General features: G+C 41.7%; 2 protein-coding genes across 5 annotated transcripts in view; one reads left to right on the plus strand and one right to left on the minus strand.

Moving 5' to 3' along the window:
- Positions 1-829: 829 nt before the first annotated feature.
- On the minus strand, positions 830-2,356 carry LOC121704874. The gene has a single exon (XM_042085404.1). It carries the CDS (start codon positions 2,354-2,356, stop codon positions 953-955), a length of 1,404 nt encoding a protein of 467 aa, XP_041941338.1. The 3' UTR covers positions 830-952.
- A 6,393-nt stretch (positions 2,357-8,749) lies between these two features.
- nbeal2 (neurobeachin-like 2) overlaps positions 8,750-22,201 on the plus strand; it is a 52,923-nt gene continuing 39,471 nt past the window's right edge. For 3 of the 4 annotated variants that reach the window (XM_042085868.1, XM_042085870.1, XM_042085872.1), the window contains exons 1-6: positions 8,750-9,196; positions 16,460-16,548; positions 17,029-17,190; positions 17,733-17,814; positions 19,995-20,107; positions 20,885-20,967. In XM_042085868.1, coding sequence (XP_041941802.1) covers positions 9,146-9,196; positions 16,460-16,548; positions 17,029-17,190; positions 17,733-17,814; positions 19,995-20,107; positions 20,885-20,967 — 580 coding nt within the window. In that variant the 5' untranslated portion in view covers positions 8,750-9,145. Of the gene's footprint in view, positions 9,197-15,417; positions 15,666-16,459; positions 16,549-17,028; positions 17,191-17,732; positions 17,815-19,994; positions 20,108-20,884; positions 20,968-22,201 lie in introns of those variants that run through there. The other variant, XM_042085871.1, reaches the window with a different exon arrangement.

A 22,201-nucleotide genomic window follows, 5' to 3' on the forward strand; every position in this document is an offset into this window, starting at 1 on the left:
TAACACCCAGACACTGTCCCGTGACACCTATGACTGTCCTGTAACACCCAGACACTGTCCCGGGACAGTAAGCCACTGTCCTGTAACACCCAGACACTGTCCCGTGACACCCATGACTGTCCTGTAACACCCAGACACTGTCCCGTGACACCGATGACTGTCCTGTGACACCTAGACACTGTCCTGAGACAGTTTGCTACTGTCCTGTGACACCAAGCCACTGTCCCGTGACACCAATGACAAATGTTCCAAATGTGAATCACTTTGAGCTGCATTCTGTGAATGAAAGGTGCTATAATTAAGCATATTGTTATTGTTATTGTTATTGTTATTATGATTATTATTATTATTATTATTATTATGTAGAATCATTTATGTCTTTGAATCATTGTACATGTATGTATGTATGTATCTTAGACCTTTTTATTTGTTTTGTTTTAGATAAAAGATGTAAATTGTTTTACATAAAATTGTACATGTAAAAATCCTTCTTTGCTTTATGATTTTTGAATTTTCAAAGTTGTTTGTTAGAATTTTTAATAAAGATGACTTGTGCTTTAAAGTAGTAGCTCTGGATTTGTGTTTTGTTATCAAGTAATGTTCAAGCACAGCTGACATTCAGCCAACACTCAGTCAGATCAGTTAGTGTGTGGGCCAGTGCATGCCCGGGGACCCAGGCAACCCCTTAGCCAACACTTTGATAAACAATAACACCCACACCTGGGCCGACAGACAGATAGATAGATAGATAGATAGATAGATAGATAGATAGATAGACACTTTATTTGTCATTTACACGACATGGGAGTATGAAGAGAACAGACCTTTTGATTGAAAGATACATCTTGCTGATGCGCTGGGACACATCATCAGTGATGTAACCTGGGGTCACTGGGTGTTTCGGGTCTTTCAACATCAGACACCCTCGCCCAGGCGACCCGACCAGAGTTGATCAGACTCCGGCCTGTGTCCCAGCAGCATTCTTCCACGGATCAGCCCTCTTGATCCAAAGCCATCTTGTGGCTCTTTCTGCGGCTTCAGTTGCAGATCTGATGGCCTTCCTCTTTGCCTCACCGGTGAGGCCCAGCATGGTGAGGACTTTGCAGAGGGACCGCCCTGCAAATCCTCGGCATCCCACCTCCAGGGGTTCACAGTAAGTCCTCCAGCCTTGGCTCCTACACTCCTCCACCAGCTCCTGGGACTTGGCACGCTTCCGCTCATTAGCCTCCTCCATGCGTTCTTCCCAGGGCACTGTCAGTTCCAGAATGATCAATTGTTTGGTGGAATCAGAAACAATGATCATATCTGGTCGGAGCCGTGTTGTTGTTATTCTTGCTGGGATCTTCAGCTGTTTGCCCAGGTCCACTTCTAGCTGCCAGTCTGTGGCGATAGTGAGGAGACCTGACCTGGCCCTCGCTTGGATAGTGGGCTTCTCTCCAGCTCTGTGGAATCTGATTGACTGAGGCTTGCTGTAGTTCTTGGTGGTAGTAATGGCCTTGGCTATACTCTCAGCAACCGCCTTCAGCACCTGGTCGTGGCGCCAGTGGTAGCGCCCCTCTCCAAGGGCTTTAGGGCAGCTACTGAGGAGGTGTTCCAGGGATCCCCCTCCTGGACACTGGAGGCAGGATGGTGTCTCTGCTTTGCCCCAGACATGGAGGTTGGATGGACTGGGCAGGACATCATAAACAGCTTGGACTAGTAACCTGATGTTAAGGGAGTCTGCTCTCCAGATGTTGGGCCAGGTGATCTTCCGTTGCAGAACATTCTCCCATTTAGTCCAAGCTCCCTGTTGTCCCATACCCACCATCCTGCTGGCTCGTTCTTCCTCCACGCCTGCCCGCACTTCCTGCTGGATGAGATGTTGCCGCTGTTTTCCCTGGGCCTTGTCCACCCTGGTTGATGGGAAATAGCCAATACCTGCGCGTCCTGAGGCTATGGACCCCACCAGTACCTTCTGCCTCAGTCGCGACTCTGCCACTTCCAGAGCCTCGACTGCCCTCCATTTCCGGCCTGTTCGCACCTGGATGCCAGCCGATGCCACCTTTTCATCCCTGGATTCCCTGTACTGCAGGGCTTCTCGAGTTCTAGTCACCATGAACTCTTCAGTAAGTCCACTGAATGGAAGCTTCAAGGTGTTGCTACTGCCGTACAGGGCAGCACTGCTCAGACTTCGGGGTAGGCCAAGCCATCTTCGCAAGTGGCTGCTGATCTTTCTCTCCATGGCCTCTACAGTTGTAATGGGTACTGCGTATACTAGCAGAGGCCACAGGATGCGGGGCAGGATGGAATGCTGGTAAATCCAGGCCTTGAACAGACCAAGTACTATAGTGAATAATAAATAAATACAATATAACATAACATAAGTGCTTGTTTATGGAAGTCCACAACAACCATCTCCTTGGTCTTGGGGAGTTTGTTTTCCTTGCATAACAAAACAATAAGTCATTTTACGGCGTATGGGCCACACTTGGGGCAGAGCAAATCTTTATGTCAGTTTCCACTGATTGGGCCATGGCTGGGCATGGGCAGGGATGGGCAGTATTTCTAATACATGTATTTAAAATATGTATTTAAAATACAAAATACTATTTTGTAATTTGTATTTTATTGAGATGATGAAAATGCCTTCGTATTTTGTATCAAAATACTTCAGTATTGTGTATTTTTGTATTTTCAAAATACTTTAAAAATACTTTCTGTGAAACACTGTGATGACATCTATCTAACTATCTATACTGTAAAGCACGAAATGTCTGTCTCTGTCTGTTTGTGGCACCCTTGCATGGTCAAGCTGGAATGATTAACAGGCCCCAAAACAACTATAAAATATAAAAAATATTTTATATATATATATATATAAAAAATAGTCTGAATGCAACACTGTTTGAGAAGTTAGTTGTGCTCAAGGCATCAACTGAGGAGACACGACTAGCTAAGGTTACACACACTCCTTTGCTCACACAAGGACAGCACAAGGACTTAAATTCACAAGCTTATATTGCAACACTTGAGTTTGCTATTTTCCTTTCTTTTTTCTGTTTTACAGTTTAAATTTGTCTATGTTCTCTGACCTGTGAAATATTTCAGTGCTATGGTAACTTGATAAGATACCTCAAACAAGGACATTTCCAATTTTGCACATTTTAAATAACAAATGATTGATAATGTCATAATAATTGCCTTCTAATTGGCTCAACTGATTGGATGGTATTAATGTGACAACCTGATTTTTATTTTTACTTTTTTTTTGTATTTACATTGATAGAAGTTGTGCACACACCAGTTTTAGGTGTATACAAAATTATTCAACTGTGATGAAACTCACTATAAGTGTGGTAATGATGGTGTTAAATAACTTAAAAGGTTAAAATGCTACCTAGTTTAAATTTCTAAATCAGTCATCTATTTGGATTGCTTGTCTTTCAGTTATTGTCACTGATTCATAGTGGGCAATCTATTACACCAACTGGCTGGAAAGTGCAACAGTTGTAGAGTCGGCATTGCATGTCGCTGCAAAACAGTACATCTCCAAACTTATGAACAGTAACTGTCAAATAAGGAATTTGAAGATGACATCCGAAAAGCATTAGATTGCATAGAAAACTGATTGATATGAATACACTGTACAGTTTATGTAGTAATAATGCACTGGTTATGAATAACAACTATTTTAAGTAAACATACAATTAGGAATGCAATTAGTAGCCTAAAGTTTTTGTTCTAAGATTTATTTCTCTTTTGTGGCCCCAATTAGTCCAGGAAACTAGCAAAAATGTTACAGACTGCCATAATCTGTGATGAAGATATCATAGATGTTGACCTTGTGCTCGACGTAATGATGCCTGAGGTAAGGAAATTTGAATATAAAAGCCATGCCATATTATGATCAGTGTGGTTTCTCCAGAATAAATAAACCAAACCATACCAAACATGCATATTGTCACTACATTCTCATGCTATTTCCAATTTGAAATCTGTTTGCATTTGAAGGTTTCCATCAACATTGTCACGAACCACGAGGGTTTCTGCAGGTTTCTGGCGGAGAGGTTCATGTCCATGCACCCGGCATTGGAGTAACAACCATTGCTGTTTTTTTCTGTATTTATACATTCTTTTTTCATGTATTAGTTTTTTATTTATTTATTTATTTATGTCTTATTGGATTTCAATTTATTATCTTCATTTCATTATTTACTATATGTGTGTACTAGGGAAATTTGTTTTTTTTTGGTGTTAAGTTTATGGTGTATTTTGTTCTGAGAGAGAACTGAACCATGCAAGGTTTTCCGTATTTAGATTTACAAAGCTTTTTTGTTTACAAAGCTTTTTTGTTCTTATGTTTAGAATTAAAATGTGTTCTCCAAAACTGTCCAGTTGTCTGTTTTTGTGATCATCTACCCATGGATGGCTACAACATTTGGTTAAGCAATCCTATGACTTAACAGACCTGGGGGGTATTCCAAGTACATGGTTTAGTGATAAACCTGGGTAACTTAACTCAGAGTAAGTGGTAAACCTTCTACAACAAGAGCCCTATGGTATTGTTTTGTTAGGAGAATGAAGCCATACAGCTCTTCTATTAGGAGGTTTACCACCTACTCTGTTTTAACTAACCCAGGTTTGTCACTAAACCTCGTACTTGGAATACCCCCCTGGTAAGATGCCTAAATATTTACACATTTGCCTATAATAATTATCTAAACAATTATTATTTATTCTTAAAAAATTTGCTGGCACAAGGAGTTTCATTAATTATATTTCCCTTTATGCATGCATGACGATAAACTACTTGAACTTGAACTAATGCTGCTTGTGGAATATCAACAATATACATTAAGTGTTTAATATACGTAGGCTATTTGTTGTAAGTAAAAAGTGATTTATATATTTCTTGGTTACAAGTAGCCTAGGCTACAAGTTAATAACAAATAGAACAGAAAGAGGTGGAAGGTAGCCTAATAGGCCTAGGTGGCATAACAAAACATTTCCAAAGCAACTGAGGTCGACAACGGATACTTGTGTTTTTATTTGGCGTTTTACCTAACTTTACACTTTCCACGACGAGACAACCATCATGACAGCGCTACACACCTAGCACACCTTTACACAAGACAGTTCTGCCAGGCACAACGTAACTTAAGCAAGACAATGCTGGATAAACAAAAAACATGTTTTACAGCAGAATAATATTGGCCAGACGTCGCCCTACATTCAGCGTTGTAAGTTATGAACCCACTTTCTACAAGCCACATGTCTTCCTAACATCCCGACATTGAAATTGTATTTTCCAACGAAACAAATAAAGACAAAAAATAGCTTTGTTCGTGATCTGTCTAGAATCTTTGATACCACTAGCCAACTTCCGCAATACAGTGCCACAAGACAGTACGCAACTTCCGCAAGACAGTGCCACAAGACAGTACGCAACATCCGCAAGACAGAGGACAGGACAAAAGTACGGTACAGTACAGTTTCGGCTCTAACCGCCTCTCCGGGGAGTGGTGAGCTTTCTTTTACTCTCAGCTGCGAGAGAGCCTTATGTACATTAAACCGGGCCTACACTGTTGGTAATTTGGCCTAGTCTAATGCTTTTATTTGTTGTTGCCCCACCACCATGCACACACACACTGTATCTGCCATACTTTTTAGTCTATAGTTCTTAATGACCGTATGCTTAAACAGAAATGTAATTCATTCACTGGCCTTAGAGGAGGAGATGCCAAGTCTAGATCATAATCTAAACCTGTTCAGTTTACCCTCTGAATTTCATGACAGGTTGCTGTTCTGTCAAGGAGTGCCACACTTTACATTCATGCAACATTTTGACAAGAAGCAGAGGGCATTTTATGTTGTGTGGATGTAACACTTGCTCAGCTCTCTATCATTTCATCCACACAACAGCTTGTCAGCTTCTTTTTTACACAGGAATGAACTAGGCCTAGGCAAGCCTAGGTACTAAGTTAAGTTCTCAATACACTCTAACTTCAAATCGAGAAAATGTATAGCCTATAGCCCAGACAAATGTTTGCCTAATTGAAGTGGATAAAATTAACTCACCGAATGTTGTAGTAGGCCTACTGACTGACGTGTGAACTTCTGACTGACACAAATATCTCAAAAGTGGTGAATTCTCCATCGTGTTAGACTAGAAAACACTGGCTCAAATGTCACCACATGTTTAACATACCCTGCTCAAAATGTTTAATTCAGTTTTTATGTGGATTATGGTCACATAAACACAGGGACCAACCTTGTGGGGGGGGGGGGGGGAAACATCAGTAAACAAAAATGATGAGTGAGAAAACATAAGTTATCCTGTCATTTCCTCCTTGATCTGTTTTGCTTTTAACTGCTTCAGTCTCTTTGTTTAGGGCTGTCTGTCTTCCTTGAATCTTCCGCCTACTTCTTTGCAGTCTCACTGATCTTTGAGTTACATTTTCTATAACACCTTTGTATTCAGACTCTATACACTTCTCTTGTGTATAGAGTCTGAAAGTAGACAGTAGAAAGTATTTCTACTTTCTTCATCAACTTTTACTTCCTCATCTTCGAGACATACTGTAGGTATATCAAATACCTTAAGTGCTTTTTGCTCCTGGTCAGCTTAATAGACCTGTCATTTGTCTTATCTTCTTTCCTTTATCCACCCAACTCCTATCATTTCCATTAGTAACAAAGCTGGGACACATACTGTATCCAGGAAATTGGTGCATCTGAATAAGAGTGGGCTAGCCAACACGTGGTCCTCCCATGTGGCCCAATCCCAAAGTCCGGACTCACAGACTTTGTTGCGCGTTCTTGCGAAATTCGTAAGGGTTTAGGGCTGTCCCAATGTCGCATTTGAAAGGGTGTGAGGGTTTGAGTACACACTTACTGAGCCCTTTCTGTGAGTCTGCATCAGTGCAGACTTCCCCAAAGGGAATTACCCACAGTTCAAAGCATTGTGACGTTTACCACGGAGACCATAGGAAAATCCGGAAAATATAAAGGTAGACAACAGCACATAACACAACCCCACACTCATTCACTTAGCACCTGAGATCAATTAAGTCTTTAGTCCTTAGTCCTCAGGGTTCACTTTGGGATTGGCCCTTTATCTTTACCAGTACTCACATGACTATAGTGCAGAGTACCTGAACAGCAGGTAAAAAAGATCCAGCTAACAAATGTAATAAAGGGCTAATCAGCAGGTAAAACACATTATTGTCTGCCAAGTTCAATATCTTGGTTAGTCATGGAGATTAAACATGGATACATATTAACAAACCTTTTTTGTTGACAAACAAAAGCAGCATCTTTGCACAGTAACATCTAAGCAATGCAAGATGCTCTTACATTGGAAAAGTAATTATGAAATCTCAAACTAAACCTAAACTATTACAAAAGAGATACGCAAAGGTCCTGTAATTGTTGAGGTTCTTTAAAAGGTTTGTATTTAATTTCAGTTCAAGTAGTTTGTGTCTTACTGTGAGAATATTGAGGTTCAGCATCATTATCTCCAGGCCTTTAGGCAGTACTTATAAACCTTAATTAGGTTTTGACTCCAAAATGACATATGTATGTGACTAATTTCAGTGGCCTTTAGAAGTAGCCCTTTTTAATGTATTTAACTTTGTTGTGAACAGTTTAGGCCTATAACATTTGAATTACTGACATGATGACACACTCTAAACAAAAACTCATAATTCAGGCAGTTTTTTTTTTTCAGGCTTACACAGGCAACCACTCAGCACTGGGCACGACCTGGCTTGGTATGTAGGGCATCACCATGGCAATACAGCTGCCTGAACCTCTCTGTGTCCATCCTCATATTGACCAGTGCTGGCCCGATATACAGCCAACCTGTGCTCATACATTATACCAGAGGCAAAGCTGATTAGACAGGACACAATAGCCCAATATCAAAGTGATCAAAGCTCTCTTTAATCATGTCTGAGTAGGAAAAGAAACAGGCACTTGCTGGATAAAATAATGGTTATTTTCTGTTGTCTGGTAATATCCCAAAGATGTGATGAACTCATTTAGATAAACTTTAACTACAAATAAAACCCTGATAAAACAAATTAAGATATATTTAATCATTAATCTGCAAACTAGGATTGAAGCCATTATTTGTCATTTAAGCGGTGACACTCAGAGTTTTTCCTCTGTCCTGTTTGTCAGGTGTTCATCAGTGAAGAGGTGCATGCTCTTCCTTTGTAGTTTTGTGGAGAAGTACATCCTGTGAAATGGGGCCACACGCACAAGGAGCCTGATTTAGCTGACACGAGGTCACTTGTAGAACACTTCTGTGCCTTTATACACTGAAATAGTGACTTGTGAAAAACATTAAAATAATCAATAACAATGCAACCAGAGAGGCACAACAGTAAAGAAATCTTCAACAAAACAATTCTTATTCTTTGGTATAAAAGTGGGCAATGCACATATTCAAATAACTATCAAACATCACTATTTGGCATGCTCCACTTTCTTGGGCTATATGTGGATATTTTGGTGTCCAATGCATTTTACATATAGGTCTCTATATATTAACAAATAGTTGTTGGCAAGGGTTTTGTCGAAAGACGTTGTATTATTGAATGAACGAGGTCATCTCAATGTAAGTAAAATACCACCGAGCTCAAAAAGGGAGCAAGGTAGACTATTTCTTTAATTTCTGTCCACGGTCGCACAAATTGACAAGGGACTTAATAACACCGAGGGCTGCGATGCTTAGGTTGGTTACCAAAGCAGTCGTCTCACGAGTGTAACACTAGTTGGGGACACAGTCTGCCGAATGCAGGAAGGAGTGAGACATGAACGTTGACAGTGCTCATTAGCGTGCGTATTTTGTTAATGGAGACGTTGCTTTGGAATCACTACAGAAAGGTGCTGTCGGTGCCTTCCGTAGTTTCAGTTGAGCACTGACTGCAGTTCTATACGAGTATTTAAATCTCGTTGACATGTAGGCTATCAGTCTCTAACTTTGGAGAGGCTTGGCGACCAGGTAGCCTGACAGCGAGGGAGCATGTACTATCGCTCCTGGATTCATTGTGTCTTTTCAAGAAAAAACACTGGATACGTTATATGCTACCACATGAAGAGGGTAACAAATGTTTTAATACAATTTTAACGGAGGGCGTTTGATGAAACGCTAGGGAGAATGGCTTCGAAGGAACGACTGTACGAGCTGTGGATGTTGTATTACACCAAGGTGAGTCATTACTCTGCCTGACTGGCTCTGGCACCTGTTGCAGTAGTCTTACCATGGTTTAGTGTTGAATCCACGATTGTTTATAACCTGTTATGTTGCTTAAAGTTGGGAATCCCATGGAACTAAAGCAGATATATGCAGTTGACACTCCTAACGGGCAACCATGTTTGTCATTTCTTGTTCCACAAATATGCAAACGGGAGCATATCAGGAAGTATGCCCTATCCGTGAAAAGTAAGGGCATGCAAGAACGCAGAATCTGTCATGTAGCATACTAAAATAAATAGTTTCATCTTGTCAAGTCCGATCGCACTCTTATACAAGTCTTCTATTAGTTTCCCATTTAACTATAGTATGTTAATGACAGAAGAATCTTATTCTTTGGTTATTCACAGTCAATGGTGGCACTGGCAGAGTAGCCTAATGTTTACCTGTCGTTCGTTTGGCTACTTCCTCATTTAGCAACGTTGTAGTTTTGGCTTACATGTTTCAGTTAGTGATGGGTTACATTATTGCGGTGCGTTAGTGCTGAATTTAGCTGGGCTCCATTAGAGGGTTTATAATGAGCTAGTAACCAGTTCTTAGCATTTACTTTGATAGGCCTGGAAATAACATGCATATTCATTGGAGGCAAAGCGCGACTAATGATCAACTGTGTAGCCTACATTCTAGTTGACTAGGACAGGCTTACATTTTGTTTTAAGAACCAGCAAACTCCTGCTCACGCGTTCCATACTCCCAAGCTTCACATTCAAGGACACACCTTTTGCATATTCCTGAATGCATAAGCAACTGTTTCTTATGAGAATCCTGTAACGTAGCCTACAACGCCTAGAGCAAACCGCAGCCACAATAATTTGTCCAGCGAATGGGCCTGGCCTGTATAACACCATGGAAACAACAGGTGTCTGTGTTTTTCCTTCAGCTTTTATGACAGGTGTCCACTTCTTTTGCTTCAAGTTCTCTAGTTGACTAAATGAATGGTGATTACAAGGCACACAACAGATTGCATGGGCATCCTTAGACATATTCATTATTCAGGGTAGTTTCAAGCTGTTCTTGTGCCCAGGGCAGATCAGTTCAGCTATGCTGAATTATTTCAATTAAATGTCATTGTATATGAAGATTCCTGTTCCACCTTCCCCACTGTCAGTCCCTCCCTATGCGTCAGTGGTGGCGGGGGCATCACATATAATTAGGCATGTCTGGAGACAAAAGGAACTGGATCCTTTTCAGGGAGTGGAGGCACACACATATGACTCCACCTCACATTCAGGCCACCAACTGTTGTCTTGTCAGGGTTTGGTGATTAGTTTTCTTCTCTTTGCTTGTGTTTGTGGTTTCATAATTAGCATGAATGGTCAGTTTTTCAAATTTCTATTTGGAAAGATCAGTGAGGTTGTCAAATGTATTTTCTATTAATTTGAGATCGAAAGCGGCAGTTGTTGGATTCATGTCATGTACAGTAGCCCTGTTAAATAAACATTTGGAGATTTATATTTATTGTTAGATGCTGTACTCTTGTTATGTTTTTGGTACAAAAAAATGCATGTGTTGGGATGTACAATAGCACAACAATATCTGCATGCCCAACCACTTCCTTTTGCAGTAGAGGACAGAAGTGACATTACCATGCCACTTCCTCTCCAACCAGCAACCTGTAATCTTTGAGAACAGCCTGTTCATGATTTCTGGACCCCTTTGTATTGTGGAAACTGGACAGTCAAGTTTACATCTCTCCAGAACTCATTTTCCCCTTGTCCCTCAGTAGATCCTCCACAGTTTTCTTGGTGACTAAACTGTGAGCGATCATATCTATGTTTTCTTGAATGTCTGTTCTGGCTATGCTCCAAGTGATAATATCCAAGCTTCCCTGAATTTTCCTTAGACCTCAGTTGAAAACAGCCAAAGAAAGAGGCTGACAAGTTGTTTAGGATAAGAAGCACGGACCTTAAACAGTGATTTGGCATGAGACGTTTGAAAACATTTTCTTTCCTTTGTAAGTGCTGTGAAATGATCTGAAGTAACCCTGCTGTGACTGTGATTTTAGAATTTTAACTGCCACAGCCATGCTGTACCTGAAAGCACATTAGTGGCCCACTGTTGTACAGTGACTTCTTGTAGTTAGGCTCTTTTATTGATCTAGACTGGCAAGTCTAGGTTGGAGTGGGAATGTTGCCACCCCCACTGAACTAAAGTACACATCAGTAAACCCAGCCCAAATCCAGCACTTATCTTTAAGAGTGTTAGGCCTATTGGCCACAAATTGGGATCACCTTGTTTCGTATGGAGAAATGATTGTGTCTGTGAACTAAAGATATTAAAAGATATAGTATCACTAAAAGAGTCTTTGTTTTAGTCATACACGAACCTCCCCCTCTCCCCTGTCACCCACATAAGTGTCAGCACAGGCAGAAGTCAACTTCAGCTTAGAAACCAAACAGGCAGTCTTTACACTGATGACTATTGGGTGTTGTTTTTGCTCAGGGTTGTGTTTGGGCGCTACCCAATAATGTGCTGGTTTTCCCAATGCGTACAGTGAGCTTGAAGAGCTGTGAAAAGCATCATGGACCAAGACCAGGACTGTGTTTCTGGCTGCAGTAGCCTAACTGGCGTGTTGTGGCTTGTGTATGTGTGACTGATTAGTGTGGTTGTTTAATGTTGAAATAGTGTGCTGTTTGTCCATTCGCTGATATGATTCTAAACAGAGAACATTAGACTCACTGAATAGGCCTATCTAGATACACATGCACACAAAACAGACACTCATTAGGTAGGAAAGAAAAGGAAGTGAACTTTTAATCAATTTGTCTGCTCAGCTCTCCTGCCAGGTTGTGACATTGTTTATGATTATGCATCATGGCATGGAGGTATTTGCAAAATCTCCATAGACTGTAAAAAATAGTTTTCTCAGAATGACTGATAAAGACTGAAACAGTATTGCATTTGTCTCTTTTCTTCAGAGATGTACTCTGTATCTTCAACCTGTACTACAATCTGACAAATGTAGCCAGAGCTCTCTCTCACATTTGAACCCCCTGTTCTTTAGACCTCAGTTCTCCTACACAGTAGCCACGGTACCTCATTCACCAGAACGTCTGATTTCCATATTTGTCATTTAACAAGTCATACCATGTACACTCTGGATAACATGCTACAGAGATTTTGTTCGTTCTGCTTTGAGAGGACTCATCACTCTGCATTTGTACTCAACGTTGTTCGTTTTGCTAATATTTCTAAGTCAAATCTAGTGCAGACATAGGGTTTTAACAGCAGGCTGTTGCCTATTACAAAATTCCCCTCTTTCTACAGTAGAGGGATCTGTCAGGGCCTGTCTGCTCGAGATGTTCTGGGCTTTCCAGGCTCTCCCAAGGGGGCATTTGAGCCACATTTAGCTCCAATCTTTTCATTTTCAGTTGGCATACTGTACAGCTTCTTATATTAACTGTCTGAATTAGCCCACCACTACCACAGGTTTTTGTACAGCTTGAACTAAAGCTCTGTTCCCTTTCAGCATTTCTGCACATATTTACAGTTAAAGGAGTTTGTTTTGCACCCTTCAAAGAGACAATAAAAACTAATGTCTTGGTGAAATACAGGAGGAGCTTCCAACCACATACCAATCAAAATACATTCATCCTAATGAACTGGGTACTTCTGGTTCAGGCTGGTTGATTGCATTGCATTGCATTTAATATTCAGCCTTAAGTGTTGAAATATCTCACATGGTGAGGTTTTCCGCAGAAGCTCATTGTCCCATATGAAGTAATGTGGTAAAGAGGTATTTTGAAACCCAATGAATAATAATACAATACATGTTATCATTTTTGTAGAAAATGTGTCATTGAGGTAAATCTGAGAAATGATTGCGATATCAGATTGAGGCCATGTTACCCAGCCCTGCTAGGAAGAGGAAGAGGCTTGCGGAGACAGTGAAGTGAGAAGTTTGTGGGTGGTGAGATGCCTCCCCTCTCCTCAGTAATAAGAGGGTAATTGAGGAGCGGCTAAACCAGGCGAACACGGAGGACTATACTAGTTGGAGCTGTGTGTAATTAGTCCCCCATAATGAGTTGTGTGATGGTGAATCTGGGCTAATGATAGGAGGGCAAGCTACACTGACAGCCCTGTGCCTCGCCGTGAGGCAAGTGCACTCCTCCTCCTTCAGATGTTCCCCATCCAGGGCAGAGCTGGGACTAGGGGGATTATCCTGCTGTCATGGGAGCCATCTCTGCTGTGTGTGTGTGTGTGTGTGTGTGTGTGTGTGTGTGTGTGTGTGTGTGTGTGTGTGTGTGTGTGTGTGTGTGTGTGTGTGTGTGTGTGTGTGTGTGTGTGTGTGTGTGTGTGTGCACACTAGCATCTGCTAATCCTGAGAGCAGTAGCTACTGTATGTTATGTACGGTATATGGGCTGCTGCTGCGCATATGCCTCTCTAATGACAGTCCCGTGTGTGTGTGTTTACCAGTGGTCAGCTGAATCAGGAAGCCAACTGCACTCTTTGTTTCCCACTCAGCTGGTGGAGGAAGCCAGAATGGGCCTGCATTTCAAGCAGTCCCCCCTGCAAAAAGACACACACACACACACACACATACACATGCACGCGCGCACACACACACACAAAAACATGATTAGGGTTTAGCACAGGGGATCAGCAGGCAGTCAGCCTACCGTCTAACCCAGCTTCCTTTTATTGTGACTATCAGCTGTGGAGCTGCTTTGAGTGTCTCATGTGACTGTCAGGTTCAAGTGTTGCTGCTTCAGTGTCTGTGCCAAAAGTCTAAAAAATTTGAGAGGTTTGTTTTGTCCTGGGAGGAATTGTCTTTATAAGATTTCTGTAACTGATGCAGTGTTGATTTTACTGTGTTGTGTATACTAGCAGTTGACCCACAAGGTTTTGACAGTAATCCAGTATTGGGGAAGCTCTTTAGAGGGACATCTAGCAAGGGATTGTCCAAATAAGGGTGTGTCAACCACCTGACTATATACACAATAACAATATCTATATACACAATAATAACTACTTCATGTGTGATATTGAATATCAAATTACATTCCCTTCAATTATTTACCCTGAGAGTGACACGCGATTCAGGGTACTGTGTTTTACCGGGTTTCTGACTTTAATTACACAATTTAGGGAAGTGTCTGGTTCTTGAAATAACGGAAATATGGGCAATACTTCTTGTGTAACATTGCTTGTAAATGGTGCAAAATTCTGTGCTTTATTCTAAACTCCCTGGGCATAAAAAAGAGGGTTAAATTCCGTCTCTAACCGATGCAGTATGCCATGACACTCAACCCCTGAGAACATTCTATTCTATTCTATTCTATTCCATTCTATAGGCTAGTGATTGGCACTTTGAAGGCAACCACAGTCATGTTTAGTCCCAATAGCCTTAAGCCTCTTCCCGTAAAGTGTGAATGAGTGTGGAGAGTTCAAATTGAATTGGAGCCCAAGTCCTTTCACCTCCTAATAAAATGGAAAAGTCATTAGGGCCGGCTAAAGTGATTGTCAGGACCTCTGCTCGATAATGGAGCCGGTGCCAGGAGAGATCCGGAGCGTGCCGTGCAGGCTGGAGTCCAGATGAAGTTCTGTTGGCAGAGTCCCTAAACCAGCACCACCTCAAGAACTCTCTCTGTTGGGCATCTTTTGGACCTTGATAACTCGTGATTGACAGCGAACATTGGGGACCAGAGAGGGCAGTGCTAATTTTGGTGTCTTTTTTTTTAGCCCAAATATAGCATCAGGAAATGGATTGGAAAATGAGCTGCCCATTATGTCAATTAAAGCATTTGGTTTCCCATTCCAAGGCATCCAAACACTTCATAGACATGAGCTAAATCTGGCCCTAGGTTTCTAGGACTGTTGTTTTCAGTAGTAACTGCAACTGACATGATTCAAACTGGTATTCAGCTAGTATAGTTGAAATGGCAAATAGTATGTTATAGCTAATAACTTTTCAAAAGAAGAAACATGAAAACATTATATTTAAATCATGTCGTGTTCGATAATCGTGTTAGATAGTGATGGTGTGATTTAACACCAACGCATACTTTTCCCATAGTTATAGTAGCTGCAGACAAAAGAGGAAGACGTTGTGTGTGTGTGTGTGTTTGTGTGGGCGCACACACGCATGTCTGTTTGTGTGTATGTAGAGAGGAAATGTGCTTCGGTTAAAGTGACTTGGCATTTCCTGGTGGCTTGATAGAAGCGGAGAGCACACTCGTGAGGGAGGCAGTGCATCACATCGCTGACAATGGCTCAGTCTCTGTGCTTCAGAGGTGCATGAGCGAATCCTTTTTCCTGGATTACAAGCCCTCCAGCAGCTCGGTCCAGTCACTGTCAGCTGAGGTGTCCCCCACCATCTCTCGCACACGCAGGCACAGGGACACCGGGGCCGGCGCAACCCCCTGCTCCCTCACAGCCTGACAGACATGAGCCATGGACTGGCAGCCAGATGAACACCAACTGGTAATGTGTACAACACAGGGGTCCAGCGAGAGTCTTTTCCGAGTCTGCTCTCTTTAGGGCGAGGCGCTTTGTTCAGAGGTAAACCTGAAGAGTAGTGTTTGGCTCAGACATAAAGAATCTGCAGTGTGTGTACTCTGCGCTGCGGCTTGTGACAGGCAACTTCCTCTCCTGGCAAGTGGGTGGTGTATGAGCGTCCGAGCTGAACTAGATCAGGGTTCCTCTGCTGGAGCTGCATGTTGACATGCTCACCTTGCCATGTGTTTCATGCATGTGCTCTGTGATGAATCATTCCGTGTGACTAGAGGGACCCTGTGCACTGGTAGGGCTGCTTGCAGTGGCTGCAGGCATTTTGCTGGATGCAAAAGATCTTATCAGCTTGTCATGACACATCTTGATAGTACTGTAAATACTCTTTCTCTCTGTAAGTAAATTATGCAATTCATAATAGACTTTTAAGAGTTTTTGAGAGGGTGTTCCAACAGTTTATTTACTCTTGTGTTTAGATAGTTAAATTCATTGCTACCTAATCTCTAAGCATTTTGTCTGCTGATTGAAATTATTCTAGTACAGAAGTTTGAGACCGACACCATTACTATAAGAAATTTCTCAGAGAGCTGTATGAGATTCTGACATCATTCATTTTAGTTTAGACTAGGCATGTATTTGTCATAACCTGTTCTTGTAAGTGCACTAGAATGGTAGCAACAGGTCATGAGATGAAAATGGGTTACTGAGAGAGAGAGAGAGAGAGAGAGAGAGAGAGAGACTCACCTTATCACTCTGTTTCTCTGCAGAAAGATGTGGGTTATCTGCAGCAGTGGCTGGAAGCGTTTGTGGCGTCCTTTGAAAGGATTATTGATGTTGGGTCCCTGGAGCCCAGGCGGTAAGTTACTATGTCAGAAACCACTGCAAAGTGATGCAGTGAGACCTGCATGCACACTATTAGTACGGCTCACTTGATAAGGCTTCTAGCTGTCACTGTTATAATAATGTTAATCAGCAAACACATATCACTCAGCTAATCAATATACCTGCTATACACCTGATCCAGGATTTCTTCTCTAACTACCAAAGTTCCCTGAAATGGTTTGTAAAGGTACAGGTGTAAAAACAACAGCACGTATATAGTATTGTTAAGACTTTGCATTTAGCAAGGTCGCCATAGCAATGTTGACCAAATCAATAAATGGAATTAAACACAGTTCTAATAAGGCATTGCTAAGTAGAAATGCTCCTGATTAACCCAGACCATTTAGTCACAGTACATGTCTGGGAGCATGTGATCCCTAGAGGCGTGTCTATTGGGGGCTAATGGATGTTTGCCAGGCTGACCCTCTGGCCCGTCCACTGCGCTGTGCTGTAGGCTGGAGGAGAGCGGCTTGGAGGTGCCCCAGCTGCCCAGGGAGGTGCTGGTGCTCCTGAGCACACAGCTGTTGCAGAGTGCCCTACACCTGTCTGGCCAGGAGCCCAATGGCAGCGTGCCACACCCGCTTCTGCTCATCAAGTTTTTCATCATCATCAGCAGGTGAGGAAACACACACACACACACACACACACACACATTGGCATGGATGCCTGTTTACAAAAGAGCCAGTTCAACCATACAGGAGAATCTCAAAAAATTTGAATATTGTAGAAAAAATCATTTTTTCCCATAATTTATTTCAAAAAGGGAAACTTTCATATAATCTAGATTAATTACATCCAAAGTGAAATATGTCTAATCTTAATGATTACAGTTTACAGCTCATGGAAATCAAAAATCTAGTATTTCAAAATATTAGAATAAAGAATTTATAATACAGAAATGTCGAGAAGTGCTCTAATCAGCTAATTTAGTCAAAATACCGCCAATGCCAATGGTTTCCTGAGCCTTTCATTTCTCAGTCTGGGCAGGGCAATGGACTTTTCAACACTATTTTTTTTTTTTGAGATGCACCTGTACTGTAATGAATGAAACCTAATGGACCTAAGACAACTATGTTGTGATTATATATTTCAAATTTAATTTGGCAAATTCATTTAATTTAATTTAATTTAATTCATAAAATGTTTTTCAAATGTTAGGAACTTGGAGAACATTGACCCCGACCAGACCCCAGGATTTGTGTTTGAGACCATCAAGCTTTTATCATTCTGCCTCAATCAGGTACAGTTCCCTTTCTAAAGAATGTTTTGACGTGTTTTCATAATTAGGATGTCCAATTAGCCATTTGGAATGCCGTTGAGTATGCATCACTGTGCTCTAAATCCAACCCTGACAACAACACTATTTAGTGAGCAACTAATGGGAATTCCATGTGTGTTTATCTCATCATGTGATACGTCATCCATATGAATGTGAAATGGTTATACAAACTAACTACCTGCAACAAATAGAAACTATACAAATATTCATAATACTGAAGATATAAAACCTTCATAATATTAAAGACGTAGAATTTCGTTTCAAAACAACATTATGTACTGTAAGAACTTGTGAACACTCTGTAAACAACTTTTATGTTTGTTTTTATAAGCAACTTGTTTTGAGATAATCTCCGAAGTCTCTTTGTTGATATGTGTTCATGTGAAGGAGAAATAATTATACTAAATGTGACTACAGCTGGATGTTTGGTAGTGTTTACATGCCTTTTAAAAGCACTTAACATGCTACAGCGTCAATGTAGACATCAACCATTAGCCCTTTGGAGGGTGTGGTGTTATGCATGGAAAGTCATGAGATTGCAGAGATGGGTATGACTTTAGTTTTGTTTCCATGAGTAAATATTATTCAGTGGCATGCTGCATAGAACCCACTTCCTCTGATGAAGGTTATATGACACCGTTTCTTCAGTTTGACTGTTAGTACTATATCTGTCCCTAGCAACGATAAAGGGATCAGTTGTCGAGCACAGTACAGCTGTAGACAGCTGTAGATTCACAGACTATGTATGAATACTCCTTAAATAGAACAGTACTTGTCTAATTATCATTTACTTGCATTAGCCTTTGAAAACCCACTTGTTGGTTATTGGAAATAAATAGATGTAGGAAAAAAGAAAAATAATTTCTCTTGAGGAACATTTGAATTTAGTGTATGGCCAGGTGTTGGAAATTAGTAACTAAAAAGTGTGTCACCTCAAAAAAGGAGAGAATGCATCTCAGTAAAATGCCTAGAGGCAGCAGAAAAGCTGTCATCTGTGGGTGAGAGGTGAGACTGAATGAGCTCAGATCCAGTAAGGTTCATGGACCACAATGTTGGGCAACACTGAGACCAGAAGCCTTCTGAATGACACATAATACACACAGGTAATGTTGGTAATCGAGAGTCTGCTTCTGACATAAAAGCCTCCATCAAGCGAAATGTATCCAGACAGTGTTTCTCAATGATGTTTCCTAAGAAAGTGCTCAGTGTGTATCATTAGCTTTAGATTCATAAATCCTCTGTTGCAATGAACACGCTGCACTGATTTGATATTGCATGATGGGCAATAAGACCTTTATTTTCACAGATCTGGAAACATCTTGCTTATCACATTAGCTCTTATGAATTTTGCCAGCTATGAAGAGTCATTTTCCTGTGATTGTTCAAACTTAAGTGGAGCATTTTGTCTTCGATGTCATGACTGGACTTGGTAGAGTATTTCTCAGTGCACACCCACTCTCAGCTCAGTGCTAGACACCGGTGGGAGTGCTCACTCTCCCCCATCAGATGCAGTAATGTGCTGGAGTACCACCCTGTGCCGTCACGCCCGGCCGTGTGAGCTTGAGCAGACTGCGCTAGTTAGTGGAGGTCAGGGTCAGGCTTAGGGAGAGAGGGAAGGAGGGAAGGAGGGAGATGCACTAGTGCTCCTCACCCAGGTCCACGTGCAGCACACACCCCTACATCCACAGCCTACAGAACAGGTTCTGTGATAAAGAGCAGATGGGTAGGGTGACCTTCTGTGCTATTGTGTATTTGTGTGTGTGTGTGTGTATTTGTGTTGTGTGTGTGTGTGTGTGTGTGTGTGTGTGTGTGTGTGTGTGTGTGTGTGTGGATGACATGGCCCACTGAAATAACAATAAGGCCTCTGTGTTGCATGTATGCAATTTGCCTTTGCTCAGTGTGTGTATTTATAACATCTAGCTTTACTCAGGCGCTTCTATTATAATAACAAGCCTAATAGTGAGTTCTTCTATTATAATAACAAGCCTAATAGTGAGTTCTTCTATTATAATAACAAGCCTAATAGTGTGTTCTTGCGTGCAGCTCTTGTATTAGTGATAAACATTTCCAAAAGAAACTGCCCAACCTTGTGTGTACAATGTGTGTGTGTGTGTGTGTGTGTGTGTGTGTGTGTGTTCCAGCTGAAGCAGCAGCCAGAGGAGCAGGAGTCTCTGCAGAGTGTGGTCCAGCATGGCCTGCTGCTGTGTGAGAGTCTCTTTGACCCTTATCAGACCTGGAGGAGACGGCTGGCAGGGTGAGTGTGTGTTTGTGTTTTTCTGTTTGTGTGTGTGTGTGTGTGAAAACAGTGGGTGTGGATGAGTATTACCAGGAATCTGTAGGAGAAAATGCTTTCATAACCCTGTAACCCTGTGTGTCGGGTGAGGGCGTGATGGGGTGTTTTCTCGTTCTCAGTCAGATCATAGGTCATTATAGTGCCCTGTCTGTTGTACCCATGTCAGTCAAATGCTGAATCACACAGTTCCTTCACCAGACACCACACACTGACCTGACGCAATTACTCCCAAAGCTTACTTGGCCCACACTACCCCTCATTTGCTTAGTTTTGCATGCGAGTTTGCATTGAGAGCTGAAGTGACTGGGTAGTGTGATTGGGAATGTTGATGCAAGACCCGGTGTGTACAAACATAGAGCGGATGCTAACCCAGTTTGGATCATAGAACAAAACTTCCTATAAGCAGGAGGATTCACTGTACTGAATGACATTTAGCTGCAGTTAATCAGACTTAAAGGAGAACTGCGGCCATTTTTCACTGTTTCTCGAGGTCACAGAGTATTGTCGGTATGGAAAAAACAAAACAAAACTACCTAGCTCGAGTTGCTGCAGCCAACAGCTAGAGTAGCCAGCAGCTACAGTGCTATACTCTGGGGGCATCTTTAAACTCATGATCTATGTGAAAAATTGCTGGAGTTTTTCTTTCATTGAGGAGAATGGAGTTGAATTCAATGTTTGTTTAAATTGAATTAATTGTATGATTTAATCAGACTCGGTTGTTTACTTTTTTTGTTCCAGGGAGGAAGTGAGTATGCTGGAGAGGAGTAAATACAAGTTTGCCCCTCTGGCGGTTCCTGCGGAGCTCCCAGCTCTCTTCCATGGTGGGTGAATGAGTCTCGGGCATGTTATTATAACGCTGTGCAGTCTTTTAGGTATCATAGGATGCCTGTAAAAACTTATGTCATACTGAGTGATGGCATCAGAACTGTTCTATCCACAGACATATTGGAGCTCACCAACCCCCAAATGGCCTTTGTGTGTTAACTAGAAGGGTTAGTTTGTCAGGCCAGCTGGGGTGTGTCCTTGATGTGGTATTTGCCACCTTATGACGATCACTCTGGTCACAACGCATGGAACCAGACCCATCCCATGACCCGTCCAGCAGACCTGCCGAACCTTTCAGCAGTTCCCTCATGCCTGCACAGGCATTTCACTCACCAATCAGCTTTTTCTTGGAACAAAAGCACTCCAGTAGAACAGCATAGAATTTAACTGACGTTAACAGACATGTCATAACAAGCAGCTCAGTCATCTGCTTGTTCAGATTTGCCATCAAGTATTCATGTGCCTGCTGCGCTGCTGACAAGCCCTGCTAGTAGCTATAATTTTTTATCTTTGTTGATCTGGTGGGCAGAGGAGAGAGCCCCAGGGAAGCACATGACGCCGGCCCTGTGTTGACATCATGTCATCAGTGTGACAGGCCTGCACACAGTGCATTTGCACTGCTTTTTCATTTGGCCCCTGCGGAAGTCCCTTGGTGTCTGGTGCTAAAGAGCCACTATTCAATCTTGTTAATTAGTATGTGCTATCCCCACTGGGGCTGGCTGTAGAATTTAGAAAGAACTGGAGGGGGCTCCTCATGCAGCTTCTAAATGGTGGTTTATCTACCAGCTGCTCCATTTTACTTTGTAAATGTGGTATGTTTAGGGTTCAAGTTTTATTGGTCATATGCAATTTTTAGAGTACAATGTACTATAAAGTGCAATGAAATACTTTCTACCCTTGGCTCTCTCTCAGCCCATAATAACTATACTATCATAATAAATAATAATAAATGTACAGTACCATCTTAAGAAATAAGTTAAGTAAAAAAAGAAAAAAAAAAGTACATCTCACACAGTTAGTGTACTTAATGCTTGATTAATTATTTAGCAATGCAGTATAGTGCTTGTCCTTTGAAGATTGCCATTTCCACACACACACACACACACACGTAGTGTGCCTGGTAGTATTTCTACAATGTATTCTCATACATCAGCCAAGGAAACATTGTAAAAGACAGTAAGCCAACGCTGGTGCACTTACATCCAGCCTTCATTTGCACTCATTCCTTTA

The sequence above is a fragment of the Alosa sapidissima genome, chromosome 3 (genome assembly GCF_018492685.1).
Source record: "Alosa sapidissima isolate fAloSap1 chromosome 3, fAloSap1.pri, whole genome shotgun sequence".
NCBI lineage: Eukaryota > Metazoa > Chordata > Actinopteri > Clupeiformes > Clupeidae > Alosa > Alosa sapidissima.

Bases quoted from the DNA above. Each gene is read 5' to 3' on its own strand.
- LOC121704874 (XM_042085404.1), bottom strand. From the start codon at position 2,356: ATGTTATATTGTATTTATTTATTATTCACTATAGTACTTGGTCTGTTC.